The sequence below is a fragment of the Eschrichtius robustus genome, chromosome 8 (genome assembly GCF_028021215.1).
Source record: "Eschrichtius robustus isolate mEscRob2 chromosome 8, mEscRob2.pri, whole genome shotgun sequence".
Lineage (NCBI taxonomy): Eukaryota > Metazoa > Chordata > Mammalia > Artiodactyla > Eschrichtiidae > Eschrichtius > Eschrichtius robustus.
In genome coordinates, this window is record NC_090831.1 from 88,717,968 (window position 1) to 88,734,546 (window position 16,579).

At 44.0% G+C, this 16,579-nt stretch overlaps 1 protein-coding gene across 2 annotated transcripts in view; it reads right to left on the reverse strand.

Moving 5' to 3' along the window:
• The window catches only part of AOAH (acyloxyacyl hydrolase), a 177,719-nt gene that overhangs the window by 107,829 nt on the left and 53,311 nt on the right, over positions 1-16,579 (reverse strand). The window contains exons 6-7 of one of the 2 annotated variants that reach the window (XM_068550048.1): positions 10,157-10,216; positions 4,427-4,497 (exon numbers count right to left, since the gene is read on the reverse strand). In XM_068550048.1, the coding sequence (XP_068406149.1) occupies positions 4,427-4,497; positions 10,157-10,216 (131 nt within the window). The remainder of the gene's footprint in view (positions 1-4,426; positions 4,498-10,156; positions 10,217-16,579) is intronic. The other variant, XM_068550049.1, reaches the window with a different exon arrangement.

Consider the following 16,579-nt stretch of genomic DNA (forward strand, 5'->3'; position numbering starts at 1 on the left):
AAATCATGGCTAATTAGTTACGTGGCAAAAATGTTTGTGGCAGCAAAGCTGTCTAAGGCAGAGAAACTTACGGTGAAAATACCTAGAACCCCAGTTACCACGTTGGCTGGTGCAGCTAATCACCTGCTTGCTGCTCCTGCCCTATGACTGTCTGGGGTTGGGCTAGCAGGCTTGACCCAGGTAGCAATTGTGATTGCAGCTGAATGGCATTCGTTACATAATGGTGAGCTATTCAAGTTCAAAGTGCCTAAAATTATGTCATGAAACTGGGGCATTACAACAAAAGAAAACTAGGGGGAATAAAGTTTCCATGTGTATCTGCCTCATATGTGAGTCCCAGGCAGTACTCCAGGGCCAGCGTGACTCTGTTTCACATGCGTGTGGATGTGTTACGTGCATCCCTGTAAGATAAAATGAGAGCAGAGAAAACCATGGAAGGACAACATCCTGCCGTGTTTACACGGCTCACCTTGTGGTGGGGACAGGGACGATGTGGGTGGAAAGACCAGGGCAGGGGCAAGAAGGAACAAATGAAAAAAAGCAAAGAATGATGAATTAAAAGCACAGTTAACGTAGAAAAATATAGTCTGTGTGAATTTACGTGAAGTAATACATATGTGGGTTCATGCATTTGGAAATTCAATAGAAAGAATAAATTATGAAGAGGGGACCCTCCTGTCCTACCACTGCTACAATAGAAAATAGGCAGTAGGGCTTCCCTGGTGGCACAGTGGTTGAGAATCTGCCTGCCAATGCAGGGGACACGGGTTCGAGCCCTGGTCTGGGAGGATCCCACATGCCGCGGAGCAACTGGGCCCGTGAGCCACAATTACTGAGCCTGCGCGTCTGGAGCCTGTGCTCCGCAACAAGAGAGGCCGCGATAGTGAGAGGCCCGCGTGTGGCCCCCGCTTGCCACAACTAGAGAAAGTCCTCGCACAGAAACGAAGACCCAACACAGCCATAAATAATAAATAAATAAATAAATAAATAAATAAATAAATAAACAAACAAACCCAAAGTTAAAAAAAAAAATTTAAAAAAAAAAAGAAAGAAAATAGGCAGTATATAGGCACTGTGAATTCTGATCAAAACAAAACAACAACCAAAAATTTGGTTGCCCCATGGTAGTAGCCTGGTATCCTAAACATTTGTTTTTCTAATAAAGCAGTGCTTTTTCTTTATTGATTCCCTTGTTTCTGCAGAGTCCCTACTAAAACTAAGCACTGTGGTAGGAACGCAGGGATAGAAAGTTTACCAAGAAATGGTATCCCCGCTCTCCAAGAGCTGTCGGTGGGTGTGGGAGACTGATGGGGAAGCAGCCAGAGAAGAACAGGGTGCAGGAGAAGGCACCAGTGAGCGTGGAGTACGGAGGAGGCTGGCCAAGCGACCGAAGCTAGGCTGCGAGCTGGAAAACTTCCCATGGGTGGAGACACCTCCATTGCATTTTGAAGGCATTAGACCAAACAGGATGGGGACAAGAGAGGCACAGAGCCAGAAAGGCATTCTTACTGGAGGGGATTTTAAGGAAGGATTATGTAACAGAAGACACATAGGTCTTTGTCTCTACCACCTGCTGACTGTGCTAGTGGGTCAAGCATTAAATAAACTAGAACCGACTTGCTCATGTGAAAGTGAGGCTCCGAGTCACGGGACAGGCAATGCTGTGGCTCTGAGCCTGACCTTTATAACCAGGCTGCTGGGTTCAAACATCATATTTATCCATGACTAGCTCTGTGACCTTGGACACACGGCTTTACATCTTTAAAAAGGGGACCAAAAAAATGTTGTCTGTCTAACAGGGTTGCATTTATAAGAGTTCCTGGTTCAGAGACAGTATCAGATAACTTTTACTTGTCATTATTATTACTGAGCCACAGGTTGTTTTAAAGAATAAACGAGGCTGCATTTAAATGTGCTTTATAAACCATGCAGCACTGAATAATTTGTGACTTGGTATGAATTATACTAGAAGCACAGTGATTTTTAGAAAGAAGAAAAACATACTGCTTTTGCTTTTTCATGAAAAAAATTTCCCTTTGAAATTGGGCCAGGAAAATCCCTGGCCACAGATGCTCTTGAATTCAGGTTTTCAAAGGTGGTTCAATTGAAGAGTTGCCGTTTTAGGCCCCGAGGGCCCACGTTTGGTTTGACACAGAAAATGCAATGGTGCTTTCAGCAAGGAGGGGACAGGGGTCTCGATTCAACAAGAGCTAAGCATGATGAAACGGTCGGGGGCTTGGGACCTGGCTGCATCTTAGCCCCCCACACTTTCTTTCATGTCTGATATTTCCCCTCTACTCCTCATGTCCTGAGGGTCTCTGCCTCCACTTCTATTCATGAAAAGCGGGATTGATGACTGTTCCAGGATCCAGGTCCGCACTTTGCACAGTTGGCTTGCAGGAGCTTATGTGGGCAGATGAACCAGGAAAAGTTTTAAAACTCTTGGATCCCTAAGAGGCTCTGAATGTGGGTCAGATGCACAGCCGCCTCCTCTCCTGAGATACTTTCAAAGCAGACGGGGGATGTTCAATGCGTTTAGCGTCCATGAAGCTCATGAGATGAAGGATGGAGGAACGTAGGAAAAGTGCCTCTATTGTGGGTTGAACCGTGTTCACCAAAAAGATATGTTGAAGTTCTAACCCCTGTGAATGTGAACTTACTTGGAAAAAGGGTCTTTGCAGATGTTACTGAGTTAAGATGAGGCCATAAGTGTGGACCCTAATCCAATATGACCGGTTGTAAAAGGACAAACAGACACACAGGGAAGATGGCTATATAAGAAGAGGGAAGCAGAGACCGGAATGACACAGCTGCAAGCCCAGGGTTGCCAAGGATGGACGGGCACCCCCAGAAGCTAAGAGGCAAGGAAGGATTCGACCCAGAGTCCCCGAGGGAATCTCAGAGGGATCTGGCCAACACCTTGCTTTCCGACTTCCAGCCTCCAGAACTGGGAGACAATACATTTACGTTGTTTCAAGCCACCTAGCTTATGGTATTTTATTACAGCAGCCTTGGGAAACCAATATAGCCTCTCAGTCCAGATGTTCAGCCTGACTCTCACCTCTGGAGAGTTCTTCCCTCTAACTCCTCACCATGAGAGCCAGGCTGGACTGGAATGCACTCAAGTGATAGGAACTGCCTATGGGAGAGTGAGAATAAAAGCAACAGGGGCCAGGGCGGACGGAGTGGTCTCTGTGAATGTCTCACAGTGAAGGAACATTATTTTGAGTCATTAAAGCATCATCTGTACATGTAGCATCTGTGGTCTGGCTCCTGAAATAGTATGTGAGCGCGCTAGGGAGGACACAGTCAACCAGGAACATAGGAACATGCCACGCTGTCCCACCAGGTCTCAGGCCAAGGAGTCTGCATTTTTAAAACTTTCCAAATGGGTCTATAGCTTGAGTTTAGACATGGGGAAACTGAAACTCAGAGACATTAAGTGGCTCAAGTCTTCAAAGTTGGCTCAAGAGGCAGCATTGCACAAGAGTCAAGAAAGTGGATGTTTCCAAAGAACAAGTGGGGTCCAGTATACCTGGGGGTGTATCTTGGGTCCTCATGGCTGGGAGGAGTTACTTCTGTAAGACTCAGTTTCCTTCTCTGCGAAATGGAAATAATGATAATCCCTACTTCATGGAATTGTGAGAACTCAGTGCAGAAGTGCCTTGAAAGTTCAGCATCTGGACCCCAGAACAGTGCCATACACTGCCTGGCAGCTGCCTCTGCCACAGTCACATGGGAAGCAGCCGAGTGGAAGGTGGACCTATGTTATTTTGCCTCTTAGTCCAACGTGCCTCTCAGGACTGTTGCATCCTTTAATGTTTTGGACAGTGATTACTGTAACACCCAGCATAACCTCAGACTCAGAGTGCCGCTGGAGGGAGCACGGGCTTTTAAACGGAGACAGGAGGGCTTGGGAACTTTGGACAGTGTCTCTGTATTAGGAATCCTGTTCGTACATAGCAGAGCTAGATTTTCTAGGTAATAGGTTGGGCTCTGTGAAAATATGGTCCTTTTCCAGCCTTGTGAGTGCCTTGCTCTAAAGATGCTCAAAGAGTCCCTGCCATAACAGGTGGCCAGCCTTGTCTGTATATCTTACACAGCAAGGAGGAGGTGTCCTGTCCCCAGGTGCAGCGTGAGCATGCACTGAGCCACTGTCACAATCTCACTGGCAGGCAGGCTGCATTCCAGTCCGGGGCGGTGAGTCAGGTTGGAGGTTCAAAGATGCTGGTATTCAGTATATTTCCAAAATGATTTGTTCTGAGCTAATTTGTCTTCCAGTTTCTGTACAAGTCATGAGCAAGAAACACTTTCACTTTCAGAAAGATGCCTTTTAACTTGAAGATCATTTTAGTCATTAGAAAACAGGGACAACCAAAGATGCTATCCCCTGCCAGTGCTTAGGAAGGGGAACTTGTATACATACGATTTAATCCTCTGACAGATCTTGGCCAAAAATGGGAGTGAACAAATATCAGAACCACTTCTGGAATATGTCTGGAGAGAAAAACAAAAACAGAAAGAGCTGTTTAGTTCAAGGGATGATTTTCCAACTTCTAAAGGCCCTTCCTCTCCTTTTGGCTCCACAGTTTGGATTTCTGGACTCTTCTTTCTCCGGAATCTGGGCCATTTTACTTAACTAAATTTACCTCTTGTTCCTGTTTCCACGCTCCATATTCATTCCACCGGTGTGCCTTTGTTCATGCCGGCTCCTCCACCTGAAGGCTTCCCCTTCTCCCCCAGCTACTCCCACCTTCATCTCTTTTCCTCCTCTTCCCAAAAGGGTCTGGCCCACCTTGGTCCATTCTACTCAGACAACGTTCCTCTCCTCCCTGTTCTCAGTGGCTTTAAAAAAGGATTTGAAAATAAAGACTGTTTTCAAATAAAATAATTCCTTCCTGTTATGAGATAAAATAAAGACTAACAGGAGAGACACTGGCTTAGGAAGAAGGAAGAAGGAAGGTCCCTTCCCTGGGGGAGGCGGGGTAGGGGAAGGAGGGCTGTGTGGATGAAGCCCCTCAAAGCTTCCTGAACGAAGGGATTTCAGACAGCGGTTTCCAAAAGACTCTAGCTGTGGGATAAATTAAAAGCCCTGGCTTTTTACTAAGTAATGATTTTAGAAAGATTGCAGTTCCCTTGATGCTTTTCTCAGACAAAAGAAAAAATCAACAGGGTAGAAAAAGTAAGGAACCAGCATTTATCAACAAAGGGAGAGATAGTTCGCTTTTCAAAAGTTTGCTTCACACCACTTTGCATCTATGAAAGACCTAGGTTACTACCTACTCACAAACTGAAAGAAACCCAAAGAAGTATTTTGCTCCCACAAAAAAAAATGCAAAAAGCAAAAATAACATTCATTGTTTGTTCTGCAGGAGCCAGTGGAGAGGCATCGAGCACCCTGAACAGTGAGAGGGGCACCGCCCAGCTCCCTCCCCAGAAACGACACTGAGCATCTCAGCATCAGGCCACCATAGCTTTGAACTGTGTCTGTGAGCCTCTGTGCTTGATCTCAATTTATCTTGTGCATCTGATAGCAAGATGTGTCCTAAGGTAATTGCTTCTTTGCCTGAGGAAAGACTTCATAGGAATGCTCTACTTTTGGATAGCGGGGAAACCTGTAGTGATTCCCTCTAGCCCAAAAAGTCCTTCAGATGGCTGTGAGTGGTATTAACAGCGTTGGTAATATTTTGACGCTAGCAAACGTGAACAGGTAACCTTTTCTGGTTACAAATGAGGTTTTTAAGGATCTTCAGGATGCTTGCCCAACTTTCTAGGATGAGGAACAACGCTGATTAGCATGCAAGATTTGGAGACAGAAAAGACTGTCCTTGTTGTCACGCAGCTTACTGTCTAGCGGAGCGTCGGGGTGAATAGCCCAGCTCTTAGCATGCTCTGTGACGTCTGTGGTGGTCCAGGCATTCATATGGCTTTCTGGGAACTGGAGGAGGAGGCAGGCGAGGACCCAGAAATCAGATAGGAGGCAGGTGGGAAGGAAGAGACAGATGCTCTATGCTTTTCAACTCCAAGTGCAGCATGCAGACTTGTTACAAATGTAATTCATGGGCTCCCCCCAAGTCTAGTAAATCGGAAAGTCTGCGGTAGGTCCCAGGAATCTGTGTTTTCACAGCCTCCCATTCATTCTGATGCTCACTAAGGTTTGAGAAGCACTGCTCTAGGTTCTAGCTGATGAAAGCGTGATCACAAACCAGGAGCATTGAGGCCATCTGGGAACTTTCAGGACTAAAGTCTCTGGCCCCAGATTCAGCTGACCTGCTGAATCAGAATCTGCAGTTTAACAAGGTCCCAGGTGGCTGGAGTACACGCCAAAGCTGGCAAAGCACGGCCGCTGGTAGAGGGAGCACCCTTGCAGTGCTGTGGGCACATGAGCAGGGCTGGCGTCTTGGGGGACCGCCAAACATTTCAACCTGGCTGGAGTATAAGGAACTGGGAGAACACGGTGAACCGTGGAAGGAGGGAGACATTAGGACAAGCCTAGGACACTGCACTACGTGCTATCTTGAGGACAGTGGGGAATCCTGGAAGGTCTTAAGCAGAGGGATCACATTTGTATTTTGGAAAGATATCTCTGCAGGTGACATGAAGGCCTCGAGGAAGCAATATGGGACAGAGAGACCTGTTGGCAGATAAGGATCCGAGACGTGATCCCGGGGTTTCTAACCTCAGCACTACTGTCATTTGGTCCTGAATAATTCTTTGTTGTGGGCTGTCCTGTGCATTGTAGGATGTTTAGCAGAATATCTGGCATCTAGCCACTATATGCCAGCAGCCCCCAAAGGTCTCCAGATGCTGCCAACGTTTCCAGGAGAGGAGGAGGGAGGACAACATTGCCCCTGGTTAGGAACCACAGACGTGAGGTGGGAGGAGGAGGATGGTGGTGCAAAGGAGGGGTGGTTAGAGACCTGGTGACTGAGTGAGATGAGCAGTGTAGATACACTGTAAAATAAACACCAGCGTGCAATTATACCACAACATTGGTGGCAATTTGGAAAGAGACACATTCTAAGACCCAGAGTCAGACTGCATTTGAATGTGTGAGCTACTTCTTTTAATATGTACTTTAGTCTGAAGGCTTTGGTCTAATTAACGTACTGGCAATGTAGATTTTAACACTGATGATAACCAATATATCAAAAAATTTATACGACAGCCTGATAATTACTATACAAGGGGTACAATGGAATAAAATGTTATAATTGCACAGCTGTTCACTGTCAAAATTCAGCCTGAAGGCTGCAGCTGTCTTTGACATTCATTGTGCGCTAATTAGATCTAGGATGTGGGCAATAGATGATGCAACTTGTCCAGGGACCCCCAGAATTCCTTCTGTGTGATCATGCAGCCTTTTCATCACACAGTACGGGAAGGACTAACCTCTTCTTACAAACCTGCAAAGGGAACTTAGATGGACACAGAGCAACAGTGCTGAGGTCCTCACTTGCACATTTGATAGCCCCTTCCTTTCAATTCAAACCTTACTAGACAGAGGCAGAATGTGGGCTGTTATTAACTCAGCAATGGATTTAAAACATCACATGTGACTGCACGTAATCCCATCTAAAATGAAAGTCTCAAATCTGGGCTGTCCCTGGGCACAGGAGTCAGGCAGCATCTTTATTTTGCCATCTATTTAACCAGCTTCTGCTTGCATCTGGAGCTTTCCCACCCCAGGATGTTACATGAATACGGAACAACAAACAGGGGTTGAATAAATGGAATGAGGTGAATGGGGTAAATAGAGGGTCAAAGGGGGAGCATAACATCTCTTCTGTACACAGCCAACTTAAGATTGAATTTCTGTGTGATGAAGTGCTTTTAAACCATTGTTGTGTATTATCTTACTTGAATTTAACTTGGATTATTTTACTTGGGGCAAGTTTGAACAGCAGCAATTTTTAAAGGCTTTCCAGATGGTTGTGTTGAGTAGGTAGGTTGGAAATCAGGGCCATCACGTACAGCAGTACAGGTTGTGCACAACAAGATTCTAATATTCACATAGCCTGTGATGTGAATGGTGCTTCCTGAAATTCAGTACTGAGGGGGTCTGGTTGAGAGCTATTGGAATAGTGGAAGGGGTAGAAACTTGGAAGAAGCTAAATCTGGATGTAAATGATGGGTTTCTCACTTATTACCTACGTGGAGTGAGGTAATTACTTAACCTCTCATCCTTAGTCCTCTCATCTGTAAAATGGGGTTGATAACAGAAATACGCTATCTACTTTGTAGGAGTTTTTGTGATAATTAAATAAATTGATGCCATGACTCAGGTGTTCTAAACCCTCAGATGTTTAGTGTTCTGCCAAATCCATGAAGACCCCCCTGAAGAGCCTCTTGGGACCTCCCTGAAATGCAGATCTTCTCTGGAACATTCCATTCCCTTCAGTAACACTGAATTCTTCCCCAGTCTGGATTCTCCATCTGACAGTCTGTGCTAAAATGACATGCAACCTACTCTGTATTTCTCTCTGCATTCTGGCTAGGTCAGCAGTTACATCAGCCATCACAATGGAGTTAATTGCAGCCAATATCTTCTGAGCAGTTTTTCAGAGATGCTTATTTGCATTTCCTGATTATTTTTTCCCTGATAGCTTTAATCTAGAGAGTAAATAAATTGGAGGAGGTTTTTGAGGAGTTTTTTTTTTTTAATTGGTGAATTGTTCAGTTGATTTTTTTTTTTTTTTTTTTGGCTTCTCGCAAGTCATGAATGGAATCCTGCCCCATGAATTATGCTCACAATTCTGGTGACAGAAATGAAAAATTGTAAAATCCTAATTAGCCTTTGAGTTAATGCCAAGGCAGTTTGTACTAGTGAAGTAAACAATGCCCTGAGAATAAGTTTTTAGATGCATGTTGAGAAGAATAAGAGAAAAACGGTATTATTCTCCAGTCTGTTTAGAGTTCTGAAAGTGATGGTAAAGGGTTTCATGTGATGTTTCAGTTTCTTATTCAATAACTTAAGCAGATTAGCTGAACCAGCTATGGCTGGCCTTTAATTACTCACTGAATTAAATAATAATTGGAGATGCAGGCATTGTGATTGATTAATCAATTGTGCAGAAATGCCTGCATACTGTCATCCAAGATGTATCAGCCTTGTACATCAAAACCCATGTGCCCCACACAAGTAGGGTTGCCAAATAAAATATTATACCGGACATACTTATACTAAATAATTATTCATTATTGATTTGAAATTCAAATTTAATTGGGCATCCTCTGTTTTTATTTGCTAAGTCTGACAAACCAAGCCATGAGGAATTTTCCTCCCCTTTATTTCCATGTTGCCAAATCAATACTACTTTGAATGTATTGAATCAGGGCCAGCAGGGAGAAGCCAAGGACGAAGGGCATGCCCTCTCACCTCTGATGAATGCTTCCTTCCTGCCAGGACTGCTAGCATTAGGGAGACACTGTTCTTTAAAGGTTTACCTTTCTGCTTCCTCTTCAACTGGGGCTGATTGGTCACCAGGGCCCAAGTCAAATACTTGACTTAATGATAACTGATTTGAACTAGGCATTCTGTTGAATGAAACTATGATTGCAAAGAGGAAAAATCAGAGGAAAAGAATAATAATGGTGATGATTTTAGCTGGCATATATAGAGTGCTTGATAAGTCCCAGGCATGATACCAGACACCCCACACACATCAACTCTCTTAGTCCTGACATCCATGCTTTGAGAAAGGAACACTGATATTGTCCCTACCTCACTGATAGGGAAACTGAGGCTCAGCTTAGATCACATATATAGAAAGTGGAGGAGTAGGAGGATACAGCCTCCTCCAATATGGTCTACTGGAGGGCAGCAGTTCTCAACAGTGAGTACCAGAGGATGTTTGGCAATGCCAGGAGACATTTTTGGCTGTCACGACTATTGGGGGGGTGGTGCTGGCATCTACTGGGGGGGGGGAAATGCTGCTAACATCCTACAATGCCCAGGACAGTGCCCACAACCGGAGTTGAGAAACGCTGCCCCAGAGAGAAGAGAGGAGAAAGAAGAGGAAGGGGCTCATATTCCTACTCAAACCCAATTCAACCGTGGCGTGTTGTGTTGTGGGTTTGCATCTGGCGTAGCCCCTGACCTTTGGAGTTGAACGTGCCGAGGAAAACGCTGGCATTCTCCCCGTTGGTTGCTTACCAGAGTTGGGGATTTCTTGACAATCTGTCTTGCCTTCTCTAGTGTCAATTTCCATGTCTCCTATAAAAATGAAGTTAGACAATATTACAACTTGTGTCTCATCTTTCCTTTCACCGTGTTTTCCAAAGTTAGGTTTTTTTAAGTTCGTAACCTAGCAATAAAGGAATTATTCCATAAATTTCTGATAAAATAATTCACAAGAAAGCAATTTCATGTTAATAACTCTCTTTATTAAGGGATTTGCACTGTGCCAAATGCCACGCTAAGCACTTCACAAATGTTGTCTTATTTAATCTTCACAGCAACTCTGAGATATATGACCTTTTTACAGATGAGGAAATTAAGATGCAGAAAAGCTAAGAAACTGTCTGAAGATCTCAGAGCCAGTGTCCAACAGAGATGCCATCTGAACCTCTGTCTTCCTGCCCGCTATGCTAAACTCAGTAACTTGTTTTTGGATCTGAAAGCCTCAGGGCAGGAGGCGGTCGACAGACGACCTGAGTGCCTTGTGCTGCAGGACAGAAGAACGGATGACAGCTGCCATTCGAGCTGACTCCGCCTCTTGTTCACCTCCTCTTCTCCTGCTTTGACATCCCCGTTTCTAGAGCATCCAAGGGCATCTTCTGAGTTTATGTTGCAAGTATAAAGGGTTAGCTAATTATTACCAATAACTTTTGTTGTGGAGCTCCATATCTGTGTATTTGTGGGAGGGTTGGGAGAAAAGTAACCTGGGGCAGGGGGTGGGGGAGGGGAAGTATTCGCTCCCAGCACTGTTTCCCAGAGCTTTTGTCCCCCCTCCTCAAATGTGCTGACCCTGCCATATTCCTCCTCAGGCTGTCTCCTGTGTGGCCCTAATAGAACTTGGGTGATGGTTTACATGCCTGTGTTCAAACTCCAGCTCTGCTGCTGACTAGCTGTGAATCCTTTAGCAAGTTATATTCTGAGCCCCTCAGTATCCCCAGAATTCCTTGACATATAAGAAAGCCCTATTTTCATTATCTGCAACGTGGGAATTATAGCTACTGACCTCATAGGGTGCTGTGAGGATTACAGGACATCATGTCAGGCCTCTAGACCAGGGCCTACCCTGATAGCCCCTGCTCAGTCATTGGTAGTTTGATTGGAAAACTGTCTTTCAGCCCCAGCTATGCCCTCACCCAAATCAGTAGGGAAGCTGAGGTTCAGGGAGAGTGCCATAGTTCTCAGTCCAGGTAACTGGGAACGTTGTCCCTGCACCTAAGCAGAAAATACAGGTACTGGGATAGGATTTGGAGCTGGCTGGTCAGCAGGAGAGGCCTCTTGGGAGGTGCTGGCCTTTGCTGCTCGTGGATGTTCAGGACTTGTGTCCCTACATGACCGTTTTGCGTGTTCTTCACCCTGGGAGATGCCTTCCTCCACCATGGAGCCCCGTGTGTTCTGAAGACCTCAGCCACGTTGTGTGTGCATGAGTGGAGGTGTGACTGCTCAGTGGGAGCCTGGGTTAGAGTGAATTTTCCAGGAGGTTCTTTAGGAAGGAGGGGGGCAGAGCCAGCTGCAGCTTGCCCCCCATGGACTGGCTCTGAACCCCTCTCCCTAGTGTCTGCCCCAAATCATATTCCTCCTGCTCAAGTTCAAAGGATGGCAAACCACAGCTCTTGTGTCAGAGGCAGCAGGCCCGCGGACATCTAAGAGCACATGTTAGCAACTTGAGAAAAGAAGTTGCTCTCCAGGTAGGTCTTGTGGCCAGGATGCCCTTGTACAGTGTATGCTTCTTAAACCATTGAAACACTACTGTTCCAGCTGGTGAGCAGTTGAGTCCCTGAGTCCCTGAGTGCCCCCCATCACTGCCTTGGCCATCCAGCCTCTCCTTAGGACTCCCCAGACCTCCCTGTGATCAGTCAACGTAGGGGCCAATGTCATGGTACAGTCTGGTGGGCATCTTCAGACCTCGATCCAACATGGTACCCAGGGTCCATTCTGATTGGCTGGCAGCAGGGCCAAGACAGTTCATTACAATCCTCATTTTTAAAACATCGATGTCTTTAACAGAAAGACTGCTTAGGAAATGGCCCCATTCAAAAACTGACCTTACTGACTGCAATTTTGTCCTTTTCTGGAATTTTGATAAATCCTGGCAAATTTCCTATTGTATCAAGTAAGTATTTCTGGTAGGGTCATTATAAGACACTAGATCTAGCTGCAAATTTCTATTATGGTGTCCTTTTTGGCTGCCCTTGTCAGCTTAAAGTTCATTGTCCACAATATAGAAGGTGGAGTTCCTCTGCCTTAATTATGGGTCTCCTACTTCTCTGCTTTGGAAATAACCCTTTGCATTTTAAGGTCCATCTCAAGCATCTACAGGGCCTAGCACAGTTCCTGCTACACAGTAGGTGCTCAATAGATACAGAAATAAAAGTAGAAGAAAACATTTATGATATTGTGCTAAGCAAGGAAAAAACAGGCTATCAGATTTTACACATACAAAAAAAAATTCTGCAAAGAAATATGCCATAATAACTGTTGTTGATAACTTTTCCTTTTGGTTCTTTTCTGTGTTTTCTAAATATTCAATAATGAGCACAAATACAGCAATACATGCTTTTTTAAAAAAAGAACTCAATACATGTTGCCCTGTTTCTTATTGAAAAAGAAAATGATTTGTTCCCAGCACAGGGATGTGGTGAGGACCCTGGAGATCTGGGGGTGAACAGACACGCCTGCCCTCCCATAGTTTCTGGGCTGGCAAGGAGACACCAGGAACTAGTACAGTAAATAGAGTAAATAGAAGCGAGATGAAGCAGAGAGAGGGCGTTGGCAATGTCTTTTTAGGAGAGTCCACTTGGATCCCCTAGAGATAACTGATTTGATTTTAATCCAGCTCAGTTCTCAGGGGAGATCAATGTTTAGTGAGGGATAAAGACAAGCAAAACAAAAAAAAGAAGAAGTGACAAGGGCTTCACCAAATGCCTCCTGATCCCTAGTGCTGGGCACAATTGTTGCTTTTGGGGTCCTCCCTGGAATGCTGAGGGCAGATTTATCTGGTCTTGGCTTGACCAGAGCACCACTGTCTCCCACAGTTTAAGTGCACTAATACCAACATAAAAAAAAAAAAAAAAAATCGTGTAAGTGCTTTTAAAAAATGCTTTGGTAAAGCTAAATCCTATGTATTGAAAAACAGCCACTGTAGGATACAGTGGAAAGCAGATATAATAATAGACCAGCAAATTCCACCCAAAGGCCCAACACGCCACTATCTGATAAAAAATTATAAGCAGTGGAGCTTCCTATATTTGTCTTTGTACCTAACAGAAATGGCCTCAAAGCCCTTTTGTCCTTCTCCCTTAACTCTTCTGGTCTGGCTTCTGCTGGAGTTATTTATGTGCTTACTGCCTTCAGGGAGCAGTCAAGTCCATGGGGATGGCTTCGTTCAAATCTTGCTCCATTTGTAAATCAATTTACGCCATGAAATTTGGGGGTGAGGAACAGCCTGTCCTAATAAACTTCTAGAAAAGATCTGGAGTAGATCAGAGATCTTCTCCCCACCCTCAAAGCCCCTCATAAATGCCTGCTCTTTGACAATAAGAAACTCACGTCTGAAATCATTTCACGTCCCAGGGGCTTTCTCCTTTGTGGAGCCTGTCACTGCTGTCAAAGTACCACGTGAACAAAAGGCACTTTCTGTAATTTTCAAATCTACTGCTGCTGTAATTGATAGCAGAGAACCCCATCACTAAAAATTATTCCCTGTAGAAGCTCATGCCTAAAAATACGATTTTTCTTTATTTCCTTCACTCCTGAGTGTACCAGAATTCAATTCTTTAACATCACAGAACCTGAGAAGGCCCACTTTGTGAAGGTGTCCTGTCCGATTCACCAATGCTCCTGAAAAGTCGAGGGACATTGTGTTGAGTTCTGGAGGATCCCCTGCGCACTACATTCTCTGCATGTTTTCCCATTGTTGTCAATACAGTGCAGTGTGCTTTGGCTGAAACATTTGAATGTTTGGGAAATGCCTTTCTAGATAGTATTCTTACCACAAAGTGGCTCAAACCCTTGAATATGCTAATATGTGCTGTGGCTCTCTCAGCAGGACATTTAGTTTACAGATTTCCCAAACTTTTAAAACTTAAAACAACAACAATTTTCCTTCCTAGCACACCTATTAGCATCTCCCAGAGCGGGAGTAAAAGCAAGGATTTTTGTGTCAAACAGGTCTGAATTGAACCTGGACTGTGTCACTTATTGGCTCTGTGACTTTGGGCAAGTTATGTATCCACTCTAAGACTCAGTTACCTCATCTATAAAATAGGGACAATAGTAATTATTACTTAACACTTTCTACATTGTAGTCTTACCACAGTTTGCTGTCAATCTTCTCTTCCAAGTTATAAAACCCTTGATGGGAAGGATTATGTGTCATTCACTATTACATCCCTAATATATAATTCATGGCACGACATAGATACTTAATAAGTACTTGAGAAATGAATGAATAGAATGAATGATTACACAGAGAAATGACTGGCTGAATGAATATTTCTTTCTCCTTTCATTATCAGTCATATGCTTACAGCTACGCCTGTCCCTGGGTTACATGAATTTCTACACATTTGCGTAGGTGCTTGGCATACAGAGCCAGAGCTCTCACCCAACCGTGTGATTCTCTGCATTAAGTCATCCACACTCCATGGGAGCTACACTTGCCATTCCCCTGAGCCTTAGTGACCTCATGAGTCATATTGTCTGGCTTGTATTAAAATTTCAGGCATACTTCCTTCTTGGAAAATAGCGTGGCAATGGTGGGAAAGGTGCTGGAGTCCAGAGACCTGAACCACCAGCTCTGCTTGCAGATGGCCATGGTTAAATTATGTAACCTCTGAGCGTCTGCTTTCTATCTGTAAAATTGGATGGAAGGACTCAAAGACATTTGTTAAAGCTAATTTTGTTTGCTTGTCTTAATGACAGGCAAAGGAGGCAAATTGTAAGCAACGTGAAAATGAAGATAATTGCTCTCTCTCCTTGGTAACCTTTTCACTGTCCGCTATCTAGCGTTTAAGCCATTGTTTCTAAAGTATGAAGACCACGCTTCCATCTTCTGAAAAATTACAACTTCAGAATGGAGGGTGCAACTGTAATCAGTGGTTGGAGAGAAAGTTGGGGAATAGATTGTGAGCTGGATATAAAACTCTCCTAGCTGGAAGCTGTAATGATGTTTCTGACTCACTGAGAGCAATCATCTGAGGCATAAGCAGATTCTCCATCCACAATGAGGGGCTTGGTTCTGGAAGTACTTATTTGATCCTGCAATTTGTTATGGTCAAATCTTTTCAGCTTCTCATTACTTTCTCCCTTTGATTGCAATGTTTCCTTATTCCAGTTTCAAATCCCCTTCAGAGTCTATTTAACACTCTCATGAATGAATTGCAGAGGAAGCCATCACACAGGCTTACAGAGATATAAGCCCTCAGCCTAGAGTCTTATAGCCCAAAGAACCATGGATATGTATATTGCATTTCTTTATTCAAGGACTTGGAAAATTCCAGGGACAACATGGCATGGCTCCCTAGCAGTCTACAAAAGGGGACAGGTCAACCCTTTGCTTGATCATCAGAGCACACAGCAGCATATACCCATGATGGTTTTGCTCATTAAGTTTTTATCAAATAGTGGCATGTCTGGCTGGAATTTGCTGGTTTATTATTTTATCTGCATTCCACCATAACCTACAGTGGCTACTTTCCAATACATAGGGTTTAGCTCTACCAAAGCCCAATTTGATTTTCATGTTCCCACATTTCCCAGCTTTATGACTTTAAGATACGTGGGAAAAAATGAAGTCAGTTCATGTCATTTTCTTCTTCCGGAGACCAAAAAAGGAAAAAAAAAAAAAATAGAGAGAGAGAAAGAAAGAACTGTAAAAGTAACAGAAAACACCACCACTTTTGAATGCATTCCCTTATATCACTAAATGTCTTTTCTTCATACGTATTTTACCATTAGTTAAATTTCCTCCTTTTCTTCTCCCGGACCAATTCTGCATTGTGGAGCTATTAGTATCATCGGTACATGTAGTCACACTGCTTTTATCCTTCTCTATAGGATATACCTATTTTTTAAAAAAGTCTTATTTTAAATAACACTATTCCCACCCCACAACTTTTCCTGACATTATTCATTGATTTTACTATAACCACCGCCACTGCCATCATCACTACATACTTACAGAGGTTCTTCTATGTGTCAAGTTCTCTATCAGGCACTGTATATACCATATACCTACTCAGCAAGGTAGGAACGAACAGTTCTTAACCTTACTTTATAGTTGAGAAGTCCACAACCCAGTACTGTTTAAGTGAATTGTCCAAGGCTTCACGATGAATTTTGTTTCATTTTGACAGTTTCTTCCCTAGTATCTGGGCATGTGCCCAAGTTCTCCATGGCTGG